We start from the raw sequence: 18,849 nt of genomic DNA, 5'->3' as shown, positions 1-18,849 counted from the left end.
TATTGTGTCTTAGATATCGTGTTGAAATTAAGTCTTATGTAAGATCCAGTTTTTTACTCTTTCTTCATTTAGTTGTTTATCACTATGTGGCAGCTGAATTAATACTATAAAAACTGAATGACGCGGAGGGTTATGATTGCTCTTGTTAGATCGAAGAGGATTGGAGGAGCACCTTTGATCGACGTAACTGAATAAGTACTTAGATGAGATAGTATATACCATAATAAACCATAGTTTATATCTGCGTTTAGATCACTCGTTTGGTCGCTTCCATCTCAAGTGCTGGTTGTGCAACAGTCATTGCCATCCTCCATCCCTCTGAACTCCGAAGGCCGAACCAGTTCCGACGAAACGGTACGGTGACGGCTCACCTCGGGGGTCTCCATGTCCATGGACGGCCCTGCCACCTCGCCGGCAAGCGAGGTGCCGTTCCGCATCAGCTTCTCCGGCCACAGCGGCCACCTCCGCCTCGACCCTACCCCGCACACGCCCAGCCCCATTCCGGACTTCGTCCTGGTACGCTTGCGTTCCCCGCTTCCGCCCTAAATCACTCCTGGCGTTCGATGCAACCTTTAAAACCCTAAACCCACCGTTGTGGCAATGACGACCACAGCCGCCGGCATACCCGGCCGAGAGCCCGAGCAGCGTGAAGGAGTACCTCGAGAGGAACTACCTCGACCCCGAGCTGCACCTCCCCACCGCGGCCGATAGCGGGAGGGTGTGGGATGTCGACTGGTTTGCCCTGGCCAGGCCGCCGCTGGAGCCCTCCGCCCCCCGCACCATGCTCGCGCCCGTCTGGGTGCCGCCTTTCCGGCGCGGGCAGGAGAAGTTGCAATCCGCGGCAGAGTCGCGAGTGTGGGACCCTGAGTCCGTGCAAATGGAGATGGTCGACGTGTTCGATTCGGGGACCGGGGGGATAGCGCCCCGGATGCCTGGTCCGGCGAAGGACTTCGTCAGGGGGAGCATCAACAACAGACCTTTTCGTCCAGGCGGTCTGCAGGATGACGCCGCTGAGGCGGCTGCGCTGGAAAAGGCGTTCCCAGAGGGTGCAAGGACTGGTGATTGGGTGCGTGAGCTCATGAGCGGTGGCCCGGCGCAGGTTGCGCCTCCAGGGTTCCGTAAGGGATTGGAGCTGGGCCAGTTGAAGGTTTGACCCTTACTTGTGTCTCTTCCACTATATAACCACAATCACCGATGTGGTCATGTGGATGTGCCAAACTGTGCAGCGGCTACTTTTCTTGTAGGGGTATGAAAGCCACTGGAAGTGTTTCCGGGATGGAGAACTTGTAGAGGAGCAACCTGCATCATCATCGAATGACACAATGGTAATCAGAACACATATTTTGCATTTGAACAATCCACATCTGTGCTTACTTTGCCATTGTAGAGTTGTAGCCTTGATTATCCCATTGTTCTGCAGGAGAAGTACTCTGTGCAGTTTGATGATCTTTTCAAGATAGCGTGGGAGGAAGATACTGCCAACAAGTTGTTGAAGGACGGTGTTGTTCAACAATCTGCTGAAGGTGAAGGAATCAATGGTACTTTATTGTTCTCACACATCATATTTTTAAGTTACATGAGTACACTGTCTTGGCAAATTGTAATAGCTAAAAGGTAATGGGACATTGTAACCACTGTTGCTACTAGGACATTAGCATTCAGTTCATTTACCAAAGCCTGGTTTCTTGTTAAGATTTTCATTTTTCATTGGCAGAAATTGGCGAACAAAAAGTTGATGCATTGCAGGATGAGTTCGAGAGTATAACAACGCTAGATGACGAGAAACAGGAAGTTGATGTCATAAGAAATGTTCCTGAAACTCAAACAGACTTGGATCAGATGTTATCTTCTGAAGTACAGGATACAGGCAGGGAACCAGGTGCATCAGGTGATAAGAAGCCAACACAAGATGGCATGGTAAGCACTCTTTATGCCTTTTCTTCTATCTCACTTTCTATGCTGTGCTTCTTGTTCTGTAAGCTTCAGGGGTAGATATTGTTGCAGAAATGATAAATGTGGTTTGGTCTCACAATTCTCGATAGATCATGGATGGACCAATAATGCCAATGTACCTCTATTTCATCTATAGGTTTGGGCACTTGTTGGTGGGGACGAGGACATAGTGACTAACTTCTCCAAACTCGTTCCAGATATGGCAATCGAGTTTCCATTTGAATTGGATAAGTTCCAGAAGGAGGTAAAGTACTCATATGCATCCTTTTCTGTTTCAATGTATTCTCCATATTGATCAGAGTGTCTATTATACTGCATCATCCAAGTGCATGCACTGTTTTTTTTACTTGGACTTTTAGGCAAATTCACATTACATGCTTCTAATTGTAGTACTTCATCTATGTTTGGCAGCCTTAGCCTGCAATTTTACTTTCCGGTATACACTCGGTCGCAGCTTGATTTCGTATTAGGACATACCGACATAGATACTTTCATACTATACATTCAGCCTGCGATCATCTAAACGATTTTACTTCTATTGCCTTGCAATACCACATTAGATATTTTCTTAAAACAGCACAAGGTTGCATATCTCTGTGAGAAATTTAAAAGCTAGTCCAGTCTAGGGTTGTCTTTCCTGGAATACAAGATTACGGATAACCAATTTAAATGAAAAGAAACATCTAGTGAACATATATACCCTTTCTTCTATTTCCTGTGGGAACTATTTGTTACAAGGTGTCTTAGATGGTACCACTACCTATCTGTTTTTGAACTTAGAACAATGTTTTCAAGTCGTCCGATTAATTGTGATTAGTCGCGATTAATCGTCCAAGTCGGTTTGGACCAATCACGATTAATCGCCCAAGTCATCCGACTAATCGTGATTAATCGTGATTAATCGGTTAGCCAGAATGATCAGCAAGTCGTCCGACTTGAAAACGATGCTTAGAAAACTATGTTTAAATTGCTTCGTATAGTTGCTAATCTATATTTCTTTTGTCTACAAAGCACAGGCTATATATTATCTCGAGAAGGGTGAATCAGTCTTTGTTGCAGCCCATACTTCAGCTGGAAAGACGGTTGTTGCTGAGTATGCATTCGCATTAGCAACGAAAGTATGATTTCATTTGCTCTTTCTTACTTTTTGGGTAATTTTGCTCGTTTTAAACTGCTTAGCATCTTCCGCACTTAATAGCTTCTAAACCCTTGCATTTAGCCCCCAGCAGCCCAGCTTATTACTTTTTTTAGTTGCCTTGAGAATTTTCCAGTTCTTAATTTCTGATAAGATTCATGCTTGCTTTTCTCAGTAGATTGATCTTTAGATTACATGCCCCAGTGCACTATCTCAAATTCCTCACCGTAATAGTTGATTTAAACCCCCACTGTAATAAAAAATGCTAGCATTGATCTTATTATGACAGATAATTTTGTTATGCAGCATTGCACTAGGTCTGTCTATACTGCTCCTATTAAAACTATCAGCAACCAGAAATACAGAGATTTTTCTGGGAAGTTTGATGTGGGACTTCTGACAGGAGATGTTAGCATCAGGCCAGAGGCAACTTGCTTAATTATGACTACTGAGATATTGCGTTCAATGCTCTACAGAGGCGCAGACATTATACGTGATATTGAATGGGTAGGCTATCACTTATGATTTGTTCACTGTGTTTTACTCTGTGCCTTCAAGTTTCACTTTTATAATCTTGTAAACGGATCATGAGTTGCTGATATGTGTTTAATTGTACACTCAGGTAATCTTTGATGAAGTGCATTATGTAAATGATGCTGAAAGAGGTGTAGTCTGGGAGGAGGTCATTATAATGCTCCCGAAGCACATTAACATTGTTCTTCTTTCGGCAACGGTACTGATTTAGTGTAAACAGCACTTTTACTCACTATGTTCACTATCAACCAAACATTCATGTACTGGCTGTTGAAACAGTTGCTCAGTAATAGCTAGGCACAATATGACATACTAAGGGCACCCACAAGGCCAACAACAGTATAGTAATCTGCCCTCTATAATAGCAGTAGCAATTCACCTTATCTACAGACAGGATAAAAGAAAAAAAGGGCAGACCCAGTGCCAAAGTCTCCCACATGAGTGGGACAGTCTGAGGAAGGGATAAACCGATACAAGCCTCCCCCCCATAAATGTGGTGAGTCTGTTTTGAACCTGTGACTTGGTGACTTAGTGAGACAACTCTCACCACTGCACCAGGCCTACCCTTCTAATCTACAGACACGATAAAATAACACGTCCAATAATGAATGATCTATCTATTGGCACAAACTACAAGAAAAAATCTCGATCTGCGTGGGTAAGACAACCCCTGGGTATCACATTAAGAAGACCTCACATAGGCCGAGAAAAATCCTGAAACCTTGCTCCACCCATACACAGCAGCACCATAGCCCATATGGGAACGACCACGACCGGGGCTAGGCCTTAGACCCGTGCTTTGGCATGAGCCAAAAACCACAGCCTGAAATTCGCTACCACAGGGAGTTGAATTTAGGACTTGTGGAGTGCTACTCAGACCACCTAACCAACTTAGGTAGAGGCCTTTTCGTCACAAGGTGCAAGAAATAATAATGCCCACGGGTAAGAATGATAGTTCGTAGGATGGTTTCTATAGTGGCATGGCATGGAAACTAGTTAGTGGTGTCTGGGTTAGGGTTGTCCTAATGCCATTTGCAGTTGCTTTTGATCTTTTGAAATAGTTGGCACATAACTCTGATCTTAGGAGAATTTTGTGGTTGTCCAAGTTTTATAGCATGCAATTATGGTCTTGTATTGCTATTACCCTGTTTCTTGATATGCATGCAATAAAGTGACATGTCCACTGATGTTAATTGTGCAACTTTTGGCTGGCAGTATTCATCCACAAATAGTACTTCGTGAAAACAATATAGTTGAAAACTAGTCCTCTAAATATGATGTTATGTGATAATCTAATATCAAATTACCATTTGAATATATTGGCATTGCAATAATAAAATATTCTTTTTGTATATTTTTTTATCGAACTCTCAAGAGAATTGCATATCATTTCGTTAAGAGAAAAGAGAGTACACAAAGAAGGGCAAGCTTGGTGCAGTGGTGAGAAAGTCTCATTGAGCCACCAGGTCACAGTTTCGAAGCAACTTCTTTGCATTTGTGAGAGAAAGGCTTGCCTCAGTTTATTCCTTCCCTAGACGTCACTCATGGGGGAGCCTCTGGCACCGGGTCTACCTTTTTTAGAAGAGTACACAAAGGGAGGGCATTCCCCTATTGGTTCAAAGAACAAAATGACACCTGTTCTTTTTCTACAAATATCTAAAGTTCGAAAACATTGTATTGTTTCACTTATTCATTTTTTTGCAGTTGAACCCTATTTGTTTCTTTTCAGGTCCCAAATACTGTTGAATTTGCTGACTGGATTGGTCGGACAAAGCAGAAGAAAATTCGTGTCACATCGTAAGTGCACTTAGTATAAATTTTAAGCTAATCAATCACACCCCAGGCCCTTGAACTATATTGTCAGTTGGTTTAGTCACTAGTCACTACTTCACTAGGCTGGTTAGAGTCATCCAATTAGCTCTTTTGTTCATGCTAGTGAGCGGTATATGGAATCTACCTTGCTAGAAAAGTACTGCTTATATCATGTGAGTGCCATTTTACAAAATTATAAATTTCAGTTAATTATTTTCTATCTCAGGATATGAGGGTGGCTGTAGCCATCAAATACGCATTTCTAGATTATGAAGCATTCAACTACTCAATTGTAAGAGGCAAATTATTGGTTGGTCTGTTATTAACTGCTGGTAGGATATGAATGCATATAGGCTTCTGGGCTTGAAAAATCAATGTATTTGCTTGGATTACAGGATATGAGAACCTGACAAGTATTTTGAGTATGTAGAATGTAGATACATCATACATGCTGTCCAAGGACAGCTGTTGTCATTTTGGACAGCTGTTGTTCCAAGGACAACTATATTCTATCTAATACAATTTATTTCTCTGTTCTGTGATTGTAATTATTCCTCCCATAACAAAAGGCAAAGCGATTCCATGGTATTATGATAAATTAGTTTGTATTCAGATTATCAGTGATGCAGCCTAACACCCACCTTTATAGCAAATCACATATACTGGATACTTCTAGCTTATTCGTAATTGAACTGTGCTTCTTCTCATTGCTAGCGTTGCTATAAGTCCATATGAAAATCCTGAATCTCATACTTTATGTGTAAAAAATCAACTAGCAATGCCGTTAAAATAATACTCCAAAGTAGTGATACCTCTTTCCTGGCAATGCCGTTAAAAAAACCAGCAGGCCAGGATTGGCCACGTCGCCGTCTGCAAAACGAGCTCTCGGAGCCAGTGCAGCCCAATTCACTCTTTATCTCTGCCCCACTAGGTAAAGCGGCAGTTTTTCTGCCACGCTAGTCACCTCCTGTCAGGCTGTCACGTGACCAGAGCAGGAAAGCTATGGACGCGTGATCGGAGGGTAAACGCTGAGGCTGACCTCGGCGCCGAGATCCGTGACGCCGAGGTTGCTGCCATGCAGGCGCCGTCTCAGTGTGCGGATCTGAGACCTCGTTGCCGAGCTGATGGTCTATTTTCTGAAATGAAATTGAAAAGGGTGTATTTGTGAAAAACTTTTGCAAAAAGGGCTAAAATAAAAAAACGGGACTGTTGCTGCCCAAAATGACAAGAAGCTGTTCAGCAGCAGCTGCTGCAGCTCACTCTCACAGATTACTATGTATTACTGCAAAGTAGCTCAAGCGTGGAGGTAGATGGTTTTTCTTGGGGGTGGTGGGTGTTGGAGAATGTGGTGATTTTACATCGTTTTGCATCTTGGTAGTTATTTTAAGAAGCATAGTGTTCGAACTACACATTAGTTAGGCAGGGGGGGGGGTTTGGCCGTTGGCGGGTGTTGGTGAATGTGGGGGTTTTACATTGATTTGCATCTTGGTGGTAGTTATCCTTCAAATTTAAGATGCCAATCTTGCTTGATTAGACATAATGGTCACACCACTTTAAATATTAGTTAAAAATCTGTACAAATCTGAATGGAGCAACTGAAAGGTCTATACTTTAATAAAACAAACTCAGCTGAGGGGCAAAAATTAACACACTCAGTTTAAAGGGACCTGCTTATACATATTTGGGAAGAGGCATGGAAAGGCCAAAGTTGACAGGGGAAGAGGCAGTAAAAGGAGACTTGAAAGGATGGGATACACCCAAAGATTTTAGCCTTGAATAAGAGTGCATGGAAAACAGCTATCCATGTGCCTGATCTCTGACTTGTGGTTTGTGTTGGGTTTCAACTCTGCCTACCCCAACTTGCTTGGGACTAAAAGACTTTGTTGTTGCTGCTTATACATATATGGATAATATATGGGGCCAGATCAACAATACTAGAATTTAGGGGGTTTGGTTGCAGGCTTACCATTTAAGTGGATAATAGTTTTGATTTGCCTTAATGCACTTTTGAATATACTTGGATACATGGACTATAATTTTGATCACAGTTTGGTCATCATGTGTTCACCAGGACCAACAAAAGGCCTGTTCCACTTGAGCATTGCCTGTTCTACTCTGGAGAAGTGTACAAAATATGTGAGAGGGATATGTTTCTTGCTCAAGGATTTAAAGAAGCAAAAGATGCTTTCAAAAAGAAAAATTTGAATAAGTTTGGAGTGAAACCTGGTTCAAAGTCAGGAACCCCTGCAGTACGTGCTGGAACTCAAGGCAAAAATCCAGATACATCCAACAAGGGGAGAGATCAAAAGTACCCAAAGCACCGCAATTCCAATTCAGGAGTAGCCACAGTTCAACAGAGCTCCTCAGGGCCAAAGAGATTTGAATCTTTATTTTGGATGCCACTTGTGAATAACCTTCTGAAGAAATCCCTTGTGCCTGTATGTGAGATAATAGCTTTTGTGATATCTCCATCATACAATTATAAATTCTGTCGGTTCTTTACTTTTTCATCATTTACACTGAATTTGTTTGATCCTTAATTTGAAATCTGAAGCCAGTCTCAATATGTTATAAAATGACAGGTAGTTAGTCTCAACATTTTGGGAATAGACTTGTCTCTTTTTATCATGACCATGTCATTTCACATTTGACATTCTTTTTTGATCATTTAGATGGTCCTTTAACAGGTGGTGATTTTTTGTTTCTCAAAGAATCGCTGTGATAAATCGGCAGATAGTATGTTTGGCACTGATCTCACCAGTAGTTCAGAGAAAAGTGAAATACGTGTCTTCTGTGACAAGGCATTTTCACGTCTTAAAGGATCTGATAGGAACCTTCCACAGGTGATCTTGTGACACTGCAAAATTTAGTCCTCTAGCCCTCACCCCGTAAACCTATGCTTCTGTTAATCAGTTCAATGCTTTAAACTTTGACCTCTTTGATAGGTTGTAGGAATACAAAGCCTTCTGCGAAGAGGAATTGGAGTACACCACGCTGGGCTTCTCCCTATTGTGAAGGAAGTTGTTGAGATGCTGTTTTGCCGTGGTGTAATCAAGGTTATGCTTTGAACGTCTGGTATATGTACGGTATTTAATCACATGATAGATGCTGCTTTACCTAGTACTAAGCTTGGCGGAAGAATCGTATTGTTGTTTTGTTTGCCTTAGATTGTAAATGCTGACCAGTGACCACTAACTTAGCCCATCCTGGCCAAAGTTATTGCAGTCATGTAGACTATAACTGTAGCAACCTTTACCGTACACAGTTCTTTAACTTGAATGGACAATCCAACAGAAAATTGATAGTCCTAATAACATCGCACTGCTCCTGAAAAGCTATTTTTTCCAATGCTCCAGCGGCAAATATAGCATGTTCTGGTACATTTGTCTTATAATTTACAAAATGGTGAGCTTCTGACTTCTTGAACTCATTGTAGGTACTGTTTTCCACTGAGACATTTGCAATGGGTGTCAATGCACCGGCAAGAACGGTGAGATTCTATTTTTTATTTAGGGTTTCAATGCTTTGGCATCTTGAACAAATCACTCTAGTATCTACTATCTAATTCTATGTTTTGTGGCACCTCTTGCATTCTACTTCCTACATATTAATTTTACCTGTGTTCCTGCAACCATGGGAACAAAATTTATTTCAAATTTTCCTGTGGATGAAACCGTCTCTTCTACATTCATTGTGTTTTCAAGGAAGCTGCTACCTGGGTTAATCATTTGTATTTAGCAATCTAGTTTTCTCGAACATGCAGAAGAGCTGCATATCATTATATCAAAAAGAAAAATGCGACAAGAACTCAAACACCCACAAGAACCGACACATACCCCACACTGCTGGTTCCTAGAAAAGGCAATCTATTTTTCTATGTTGGCACTATGAATTGCAGGCGGGTATGCTGTGGGACCAATTTTTATGTACTAGAGCATCTCCACGGGTTTTGTAAAACAACTCCCAATTTTAATATTTTAGCAAAAAGGGAAAAAAGTGCACTCCAACAGTTTGGTAAAAGAGCTCTTTAAAAATAAAAAGATGCCAAATATCCTTTCCAACTTTTAAGTTTCTGCAGCTGAGAGGAACTCCGTATCCGCTCCCCGTTCGGCATTTTTATTGGGAGAGATTGGAGTAAATCGGACACATGCGTTAATTGTGGAAATAAACGGTTCAAGATGAGAAAGCGTAAGAGACAGAAACTATTAAAAATGATTAATTAATAATAGTTTGGGGTTCCCAATGCAAAATCATTTAGGAAGCTATTATTGGAAACTGTTGGAGAAGGACAAAATTTAAGTGTAGGAAGGAGAGATTGTGTGCTGCTGTGCTCATGGCCTAACCATCCTTGTAATTTGGGCTGACCTCGTGGTCACCCCTTTTTATTTCTTCTTAATGCAATGACTTGCAGCTCTCCTGCGGTGTTCTAAAAAAATAGATGGGATTGGATGATTGATTGTATTGCATTGAGCATGGTTTAAAAGGCGGCTAGGCGGAACTAGGCGCCCAGCCACCGCCTGACCGCCTAGAGGCGACTTAGGCGGGCGCCTAGGCGACGCCTTAGTAGCTGTTACAAACAGCTGTTACAAAATACCAAGCAACCAAACAGCTGTTACAGCTCATAAACTAGAAATCATCACAAATTGACAATAGCACAATAGTGGATCTGAAATAGCCACAAAGTAGTTTCTAAAGGAACAATAGCAAGTCACAAAATTTAAAACAGCACAATACCAAATCTGAAATAGCTACATAGATAGTTTGTAATGGCATAATTAATAGTAACTAGCTGCAGTTAGTAATGCAGCAAATATGCTAATGCAATCTAGCAATAGCTACTCTCCCCGTCTCCCGTCGCTCAAAAATCATCATCAAACTCTCCTGGGATATTGGGTGCCTCCCCTTCTTCACCATCATTGCCACCATTAGATTCATCTTCACAATCTGTGATTTCTGCATCGTCATGTGGAACATCTTCTTCATCTTCATCTTCCTCTTCAGCCTGCAGCAACATAATTTCTTCTTGAATACATATTATGGGCCCTTCTTGGTAAGTTTCGGCCACGAAGTGCTTGTGATGCTCCAATGGCATTATCCACAAGGTCCCATGTAAGGTCACACTCACACCCACGCCCACCTTCAGGGACTACATGCAAAGAATCAGCCCACTCATTGTCCCAGTTGAAGTCCTCATGAACCAATGGATCAAAGTTTTTCCCCTTCTTCTGGCGTAGTTTTTGGAACCTAGCTTTCATCTTTCTGTTGTAGGAAATGAAGACAATAGAATTCAACCTCTTATGCAACAATCGGTTTCTTTTCTTTGTATGGATCTACAAAATAAGAAAAGAGAAAACACTTGGTCATTTAATCCTGAAATATTGGATACAAAAGTAGCCAAGTAGGTGGATGAGGACTTGAGGAGGCACACATAATAACTTACAAATTCAAAGGTACTCCATATGCCCCTGCCAAATGTTGCTTTAACCTCTTTATCCCTCCACTAACAACCTGACCACATAGGGTGCATTCCACCTTATCTTTATTTTGAAGATCTGGCCAAAATCCATACTTCCACCCTGGATCAGTAGACTTCCGTGGCTTCCGGGTAGGATCGCTCTTCGGGTCGTACTCACCAGCCACAGAAGATGGAGCCTCATTTCGAGAAGACATTATGTTGTCGGCTTGTCGCTAGTCGATGCAGTCGCTGCACAGTCTAAAAACAGGGGAAGCAGGGGATGAGAAAACAGGGGAAGCAGGGGAGGAGGGGATGAGAAACGCGGGGAGTAGGACTTACCAGCAGGCAGCAGCTAGCACAGCAGTCTCGAGCGTGCGCGGCCAGGGAGCAGCAGCCGTGCCCAGCAGCAGCCGCGCGCAGGGAGCCGCGCGCAGGGAGCAAAGGGAGCCGCGCGCAGGGAGAGAGCGCGCACAGGGGATTGAGCGCGCGCAGGGGAGAGTAGCCGCGCGCCCAGAGCAGCAGCCGCGAGCGCGCGCAGGGAGAGGGAGAGCGCGCGAGAGAGACCGCGCGCAGGGAGATTTGCCGCGCGCAGAGAAATTTGCCGCACGCAGGGCGCTGAAATTTGCCGCACTGAGGGGAGAGAGCGCGCGCACAGGGAAGCCCAAAACGCGCCTAAAGCCCAGTGCAAACCCTAACCCAATGCAAACCCTAGGCTAAGGCGTCGCCCAGAGGGAGAAAGGCGTCGCCGAGACGCCTACCGCGCCTAGGCAGACGCCATACTCAATGTCACCTGGGCGGCGCGGACGCCTAGCCAAATTCGTCGCCTGGATGCCTAGGCGTCGCCTAGGCGACGCCTTTTAAACAATGGCATTGAGCCCTCGGGCCGGTATATATAGGAGTACAAGACTTGGGAGGCAAGAGTCCTCCCCGGATACATATGGCAGTCCTAGGTACACACGATTCCTAGAGATATACGATATCCAATACTACCAATTGTACTCTATCATTAAGATTGCTATTTCTACTGTTAACTTGGCAGGTCTATTAGTTTAGCAAGTAGATTATACCAAACTCCTGGAGATGCTCTTATCTTACCAACATATTCTGTTGTTTGCTGTTCTTGCACTTGATGCATTGCCCAGTGTTTCTTTGTTGGAAAGATAAATCATTTTAACATAGATGCTTGAGATGACAGATGCAGGGGCGACGCCAGGGAGGGGGCAGAGGGGGGCAATGTCCCCCCCCCCCCCCCAAAAAAAAAAAACCTGGCTCCTGGCTTCGCCCCTGGACAGATGCATGCCTTAATTTCCTTGTTTCTTTTTGCACATTTGGACTGAGATAACTGTAACTGTGCATAGGTCGCACTTGCTTTTTCCATGCCCTTTTAAACTCAGGATTATGAAGCTAGCTCTGAGCCTATCTCAGTTTTGACCCAACAGGTTGTGTTTGATTCTTTAAGAAAGTTTGATGGAAAAGAACACCGGAAATTGCTTCCAGGGGAATATATACAAATGGCTGGGCGAGCTGGTCGGAGAGGACTTGATAACATTGGTACTGTGATCATTATGTGTCGTGATGAAATTCCTGAAGAAAGCGATTTGAAAAATTTGATCGTTGGAAAACCAACTCGTTTGGAATCTCAATTTCGATTAACATACACCATGATACTACATCTTCTGCGTGTGGAGGAACTGAAGGTATACCATTATGTTTCCCTGGTTAGATATGTTTATATTTTCACTTCTCAACTTCATATTTTAATGTGGAACTGTACCTGGGTCTGCCTACACATTTGAAACCTTGGAGAACGAATTTTTTTGACAAGACATTTATGTTGCTCCTGCAGCAGTGCTCATATCATCCTCTGTTCTATTAAAAATACTTTGTCTGTGCGTGTGCATTTCTGCAATAATGACATCCCCTATTTATTCAGCATGAATTATAGTTGTGTAATAATATTTATAGCAATACTAGTATACTACTACTGTCCTTGTACAGTTTTGCTCTATATGATAACCCATTGTGCTCTTGGGATGCCACATGGTAGCTGAGCACCAGGTGAAGCCTTATCAGACTACTGTGCCACTACCCTCAAGGCATTAACTCGGCTGGTAGGGGAAAGACCGCTCCCACTGTATTATATTAAGAAGAAGCTCAATTGGAGCCCTGACCGAGAAATGTCACGAAAGTTGGTCCCCCCTGCAACATGAGGGTCTGCCCCCTATGGGCTAGATCTTTACTCGTGCTTTGAGCCTCCCAGCCCCTACACGAGGATCTTAGTTCCAAGGCTGTCATTGATTGACTATCTGCTCAATACTGTACATTCCACTGTTTTTATGTTTACTGTTATAATTATGGGTGACAATGTGCTCTCAATTTTACACTATAAAATTTAAGGATCCAATCAGATTAGGATCGAGCTCTATTCCTGTTCATTTTTGAACTAAAATTATTTAAGGGATCAAACAAATTATGAAGAAATATTTGGATCGCGATCCATTACCACCCCTAGTTATAATTGGCACTGATCTTTTATGGGCAAAGGATGAAAACACAATCAATTTTACTTTCAGTTGAAATGTACTCATTACACAACATTGTTAATTAAATTTAGATCAAAATAAGAACTTGTCACTCTTTAGTAGATTAGCATAATACAAGCTGACTATTCTAGATGGGCATGGTCACACCTTTTTATGCATAAGTAAGTTTTATGAGCATTTGCACTCCAATAGTTAGCTTTTGGAGATCAAGTTTTCAAATTCACAATCTATCAGCATTTTTAAAGCCACAAAGTGGAATAAGCTTTTCCAAAAATCGAAGCTCAAAGAAAACAGGCCCTTAGTCATGCTCATGCATAAGTACTTTCATCTCAAGTGCACAATGTGTCAGTTGTAACTAGATACTTTACCTAACTTCCCCATTTTTATTTCTGAAACCGCTTGAAGAGTACATTGTGTACACCCTTAATCATGCATAGGGAAAGTAATATACTGTAACATTTTTTTTCATAGGTCGAGGACATGCTCAAGAGAAGTTTTGCTGAATTCCACGCACAAAAGAATTTGCCTGAGAAGGAAAAGCTTCTTCTGCAAATGCTTCGTCAACCTACAAGGACAATAGAGTGAGCACAAACACTAACTGATTTTTACCTGATTGTTTCAATGGGTACCAACACTTGCATAGAATATAAAACTCAAAGAAGTAAAGTTTCATGGAACTATCACTGCTGCTTTAGCACAATAAAGTGACAAGCAAAAATCAAAATACTGATAATGGAAAACACCATTTCTTCCTAGAATCTGACCTTTGTAAACATTAACACAAGTAAACTATCTAGTAATCTTGTAGTATTATTTTATAGCGCAGTTTAGGAGTAGTCATGATTGTTTGGTTACAAGATTGCAGAAATGTGGATACTGAACCTAGATAGGCTTAGTTAGAACTGTGCATTCATTGCACATGTGAAGACTAGAAATGTGGGCATTTTTCCGTGCATAAAGTTGCAACAAAGTTTATTTCATAATTTCTTTGTCGTACATTTGTCAATGTTTTAGGGCCTGTTTGGATGCATAGGACTAATTGCTACTGGGCTAGTGTTTAGCCTTAGCCCATCCAAACAGGGGGCTAATCGGTGGGCTAATTTTTTCGCCAAGCGTCCAACTAATTGTTAGTCAAGTAGCTGGCCAACCCTAACTAATTTGCGCTAATTTTTATCCCTAGCTAATCCAAACAGGCCCTTGCAAGCATTCATTGTACATTTCAAGTACTGACAAAGTTTAGTATCCAATCTCTATATGCACTAATCTTAGTTTTTTTAATCTCTTTGCCTTGTATTATGTATTCTTCGATTATCAGGTGCATAAAAGGAGAGCCTTCTATTGAGGAATACTACGAGATGACTTTAGATGCTGAGGCACACAGGGAATACATAACAGAAGCAATTATGCAGCTGCCTAATTCTCAACAGTTTCTTACGCCTGGGAGATTGGTGGTTGTTAAATCTGATTCTGTATGTATTCATCATATTTGGTTCTCTTTACACACGTCTGCAGTTTTTTTGCGATTATTTTTATTTATGTTCTATTACTCTACTAACCACCATTCAACTGCTATAAAACTCACTAAAAACTGTCTTCCACTTTGGGTCTTTATTAGCAAGCATACAAAAGTAGTGCACACAGAATATGGGAAATTAGAACAAACAAAAACAATTTATGTTGGAAAAGGACCTATTGATAAACAAGCACCGAATATCTGAGACCAAGCTCCAAAGAGAATTACTAAAAATCATGTGAGTTCCATGTACACCATGATATTAGCTTGGTCTTCTCGAGCTTTAAATCAGCTTGATCTTATCATATTCCTGGTTCAAGCGGAACTAACTCCATAAGATCTCAACTTGTGCTTACTGCTTTAGAGCTTCTTTCTGATAACTAAAATTGACCAGGAAATTTAAGTAAGCTACTTTAGGAAGTTCCATTATCTTGTTTTGCAGGCCACCATTATATTATTGGCACCATAACCATATGTACAAAAGCATGACTGTTTTGAAATTATGATGCTCTACTACTGTCTAAGGGTTACTGTGAATGTGCGATAGTTACATTTTTCCACATTTAAACGCTGTGCTATTTGAACATATTGGCAGGATGATGATCACTTGCTTGGTGTTATACTGAAAAATCCATCTGCATTGCTAAAGAAATATGTTGTTCTGGTATTGACTGGTGATTGCAGTTCATCTGCACTAGCCCCTGAGTTCAATAAAAATGAAAAGGGTCCTGTGGATTTTCAAGGAGGACAATTTATTGTCCTGAAAGGAAAACGTGGCATGGACGATGAATATTTCTCTTCTGTTAGTTCACGAAAAGCTTCAGGTGTAATCAATATCAATCTACCATACAAGGGGGATGCATCTGGAATGGGCTTTGAAGTAAGAGCAATTGAGAATAAAGAAATCATTAGTATATGCAGCAGCAAAATAAAGATTGATCAAGTCAGACTTCTTGAGGAGCCTAACAAAACTGCATACTCTAGAACTGTCCAACAGCTTATAAAGGAGCAACCAGATGGAACCAAGTATCCTCCTGCTTTAGATGCAATAAAAGGTACAAATTTTCTGCATGTCTTGACTATCTTGTGCAATTATATGTTCTGTGTCTAGGAAATTCTTAGTTTATAGCCTGTGAAGTTCACTAACTTTCTGACAAAGTATATACTGCCCTAGTTAGAGGGAAGGATGGTAGTAATATAATCATATATGTTTTATTTACTTCTTTTTTTTTGGACTCTGATCATTGTTGTGCACTGGTGCGTCATTTAGGCCCTACTCTTGACTTCTCTAGTTGATTCATATACTTTATATATAGCTGTTTAATGTGTCCACACGATGCAATGCAGATCTAAAAATGAAAGACATGTATCTTGTTGAAAGTTACCGTGCATATCACATACTACTGCAAAAAATGTCTGAAAACAAGTGCCATGGTTGTATAAAACTGAAGGAGCATATATCATTGATGAGGGAGCAAAAGATGTACAAGGATCAGTTGAATGAATTGAAATTCCAAATGTCCGACGAGGCACTTCAACAAATGCCAGAGTTTCAAGGCAGAGTAAGATTCCTTCATGCACAGTTTTCCTCGTCTTGTGTCCTATTGTGTGCCTGAAGAGAAAAAAAAGTTAATGTATTATGGTCATTGTCTCTGCAACATGGAAAAATAATAACAATATTGTCATTTCTTTATTTTTTTTGATTGAGTATACATGGGAGATCTTTCTGGTTCCAGCTCTATCGCAGTACTGTACCAGGAGAACAGTTTGGACATGGATTCTGATTCTGAATATTGGGCTTAATATGTTAATGTTGTATCCACGCAATCCATGAAAGATCAGGAAGCTGCACATTTGTATTGTTGTTGTTAATTCATTTTCTTTATTTATTTAACATGGAATGGTTATAGGGCTATTATCAGCATTTTCAAGACTGAAATTTTATTCCGTGAACCACATCTGACTTCATTCCTGTAATTTGAAGTACTTTGCTAACACCTTAATCTTTTGCAGATTGATGTACTAAAGGTAATCCACTACATTGATTCTGATCTAGTTGTGCAACTTAAGGGTCGGGTAGCATGTGAAATGAACTCCGGTGAGGAGTTAATATCAACAGAATGTCTGTTTGAAAATCAATTGGATGACCTAGAACCCGAAGAAGCTGTGGCTATTATGTCTGCATTCGTCTTCCAACAACGCAATGCTTCAGAACCATCTCTTACTCCAAAACTGGCTGAAGCGAAGAAGAGGTTAGACAAATTTTTTTTTGCTCCCATAATTTGACTCGTGCTATGGTTCTTTTGATAACCTCAATTATATTTTCTGAGAAGCCACGTCTCAAACACGTTTTGCTCGTGTGTTTTTCTATATGTATTATTAGGCTCTATGATACAGCCATAAAATTAGGGAAGCTCCAATCCGAGTTCAAGGTGCCTGTGGACCCTGAAGAGTATGCACGTGATAATCTCAAGTTTGGCCTTGTTGAGGTCGTCTACGAGTGGGCAAAGGTATACTCGTCTTCAGGAGAATTCGTCTCCAAGATATATGCAGGCTGCAGGATTATAACGCTGTCACTTGTTATATTATATCAATGCAGGGGACGCCTTTCGCAGACATATGCGAGCTGACTGATGTATCCGAAGGGATCATTGTAAGAACAATCGTCCGTCTGGACGAAACATGTAGGGAATTCAGGAATGCAGCTTCCATCATGGGGAACTCTGCGCTGTTCAAGAAGATGGAGGTCGCGTCTAACGCTATTAAGCGTGACATTGTGTTTGCAGCAAGTTTGTATGTCACAGGAATCTGATGCATGTAACCTCGTAGTCTCCCTTGCTTCTTTTGTTAGAGAAATCGTTGTGCTGGTGGAATGCTACTAACCTAACCTTAGCTAGAACAATTGTTGTGGTATTTTTTTTTCCAGTTCTGGATTATTGCTTTTGCTAGTTTTGCGAAGTTTTCTGAAGCGGCGACCAGCAGAGTAAAGGAAAATCGAAAGCGGGTGGGATTCTCGTTTTTTTTTCACTGAGAATATGATTATTGTATTATTAGCGGAAACAAAACGTTCTCGTACTCAAGACACCTGGAATCCGTCTAGTAGGAGCTCGATGTCTAAAGCAAAAGTGCTTAACTGGATTGGGAAACACTGAGATGCATGCCTAGAGTACTAATGCTTTAGCTAGCTTGGAAAATGCTGGTGTTTTAAACCTATCTAAAGTCTTAGAAGTCAGACAAACCATCGTTAAGACCAAGTCAGCCAAGTAACTGGAGCTTAGGAAACGCCGTTAGTTAGAATCGTCGCTTCCTCGGCTGATGATTATGCTCTCGTTGCCACCGGCCAACCGAGATACAGATGATGTGTTAAGTAACCCTAGTTAGGGTTATGTTGGTAAATATCTGTTTTGTCCCTGAGGGGTCTCATATCTCTATATAAGACCTAGTTAGGGTTATGTGGGCAAATATCTGTTTTGCCCCTGAGGGGTCTCACATCTATATATAAGGAACTTGTATACCACCTCATAATACAGAGAAGAGAAAGAGGCCAAAGGTCCAACCTTACATCGTGTCACGTGTGTTTCCTCTGTCGTGCTTCTGGGAAGGGATACGGGTCTTCCACGACTTCTCGCGCCTAATTTGCTGACGGGAGGGAAGGGTGCGGATCTGGTGATTCGTGGTAATGTAGTTTTTAACACGTTATCAGCAACCTTACATCGTGTCACGTGTGTTTCCTCTGTCGTGCTTCTGGGAAGGGATACGGGTCTTCCACGACTTCTCGCGCCTAATTTGCTGACGGGAGGGAAGGGTGCGGATCTGGTGATTCGTGGTAATGTAGTTTTTAACACGTTATCAGCACGCTCTACCTCGACATTGCTGCGGATCCGATCGGCACCGACTCTCCATC

General features: G+C 41.7%; 1 protein-coding gene across 2 annotated transcripts; it reads left to right on the top strand.

The window, feature by feature from the left end:
- Positions 1–222: 222 nt before the first annotated feature.
- On the top strand, positions 223–17,972 carry LOC100383871 (uncharacterized). Of its 2 annotated transcripts, none has more exons than XM_008645897.2 (22): positions 223–516; positions 614–1,147; positions 1,245–1,325; positions 1,421–1,538; positions 1,715–1,917; positions 2,090–2,197; positions 2,970–3,071; positions 3,395–3,595; positions 3,711–3,821; positions 5,352–5,419; positions 7,506–7,872; positions 8,122–8,277; positions 8,380–8,490; positions 8,871–8,924; positions 12,329–12,586; positions 13,904–14,013; positions 14,748–14,901; positions 15,541–16,000; positions 16,293–16,507; positions 16,959–17,197; positions 17,329–17,455; positions 17,545–17,972. In XM_008645897.2, the coding sequence occupies exons 1-22, from the start codon at positions 385–387 to the stop codon at positions 17,755–17,757; spliced, it is 4,122 nt and encodes a 1,373-aa protein (XP_008644119.1). In that variant the 5' UTR covers positions 223–384; the 3' UTR covers positions 17,758–17,972. The 2 variants fall into 2 exon arrangements, with proteins under 2 accessions (XP_008644119.1, NP_001349148.1); NM_001362219.1 differs by having other exon boundaries at positions 342–516; positions 1,421–1,523; positions 17,545–17,970.
- The last annotated feature ends 877 nt before the right edge of the window (positions 17,973–18,849 follow it).

This window comes from Zea mays, chromosome 5 (genome assembly GCF_902167145.1).
Source record: "Zea mays cultivar B73 chromosome 5, Zm-B73-REFERENCE-NAM-5.0, whole genome shotgun sequence".
NCBI lineage: Eukaryota > Viridiplantae > Streptophyta > Magnoliopsida > Poales > Poaceae > Zea > Zea mays.
Note: the sequence above shows the minus strand (reverse complement) of the source record. Positions and strands in the feature narration are given on the sequence as shown.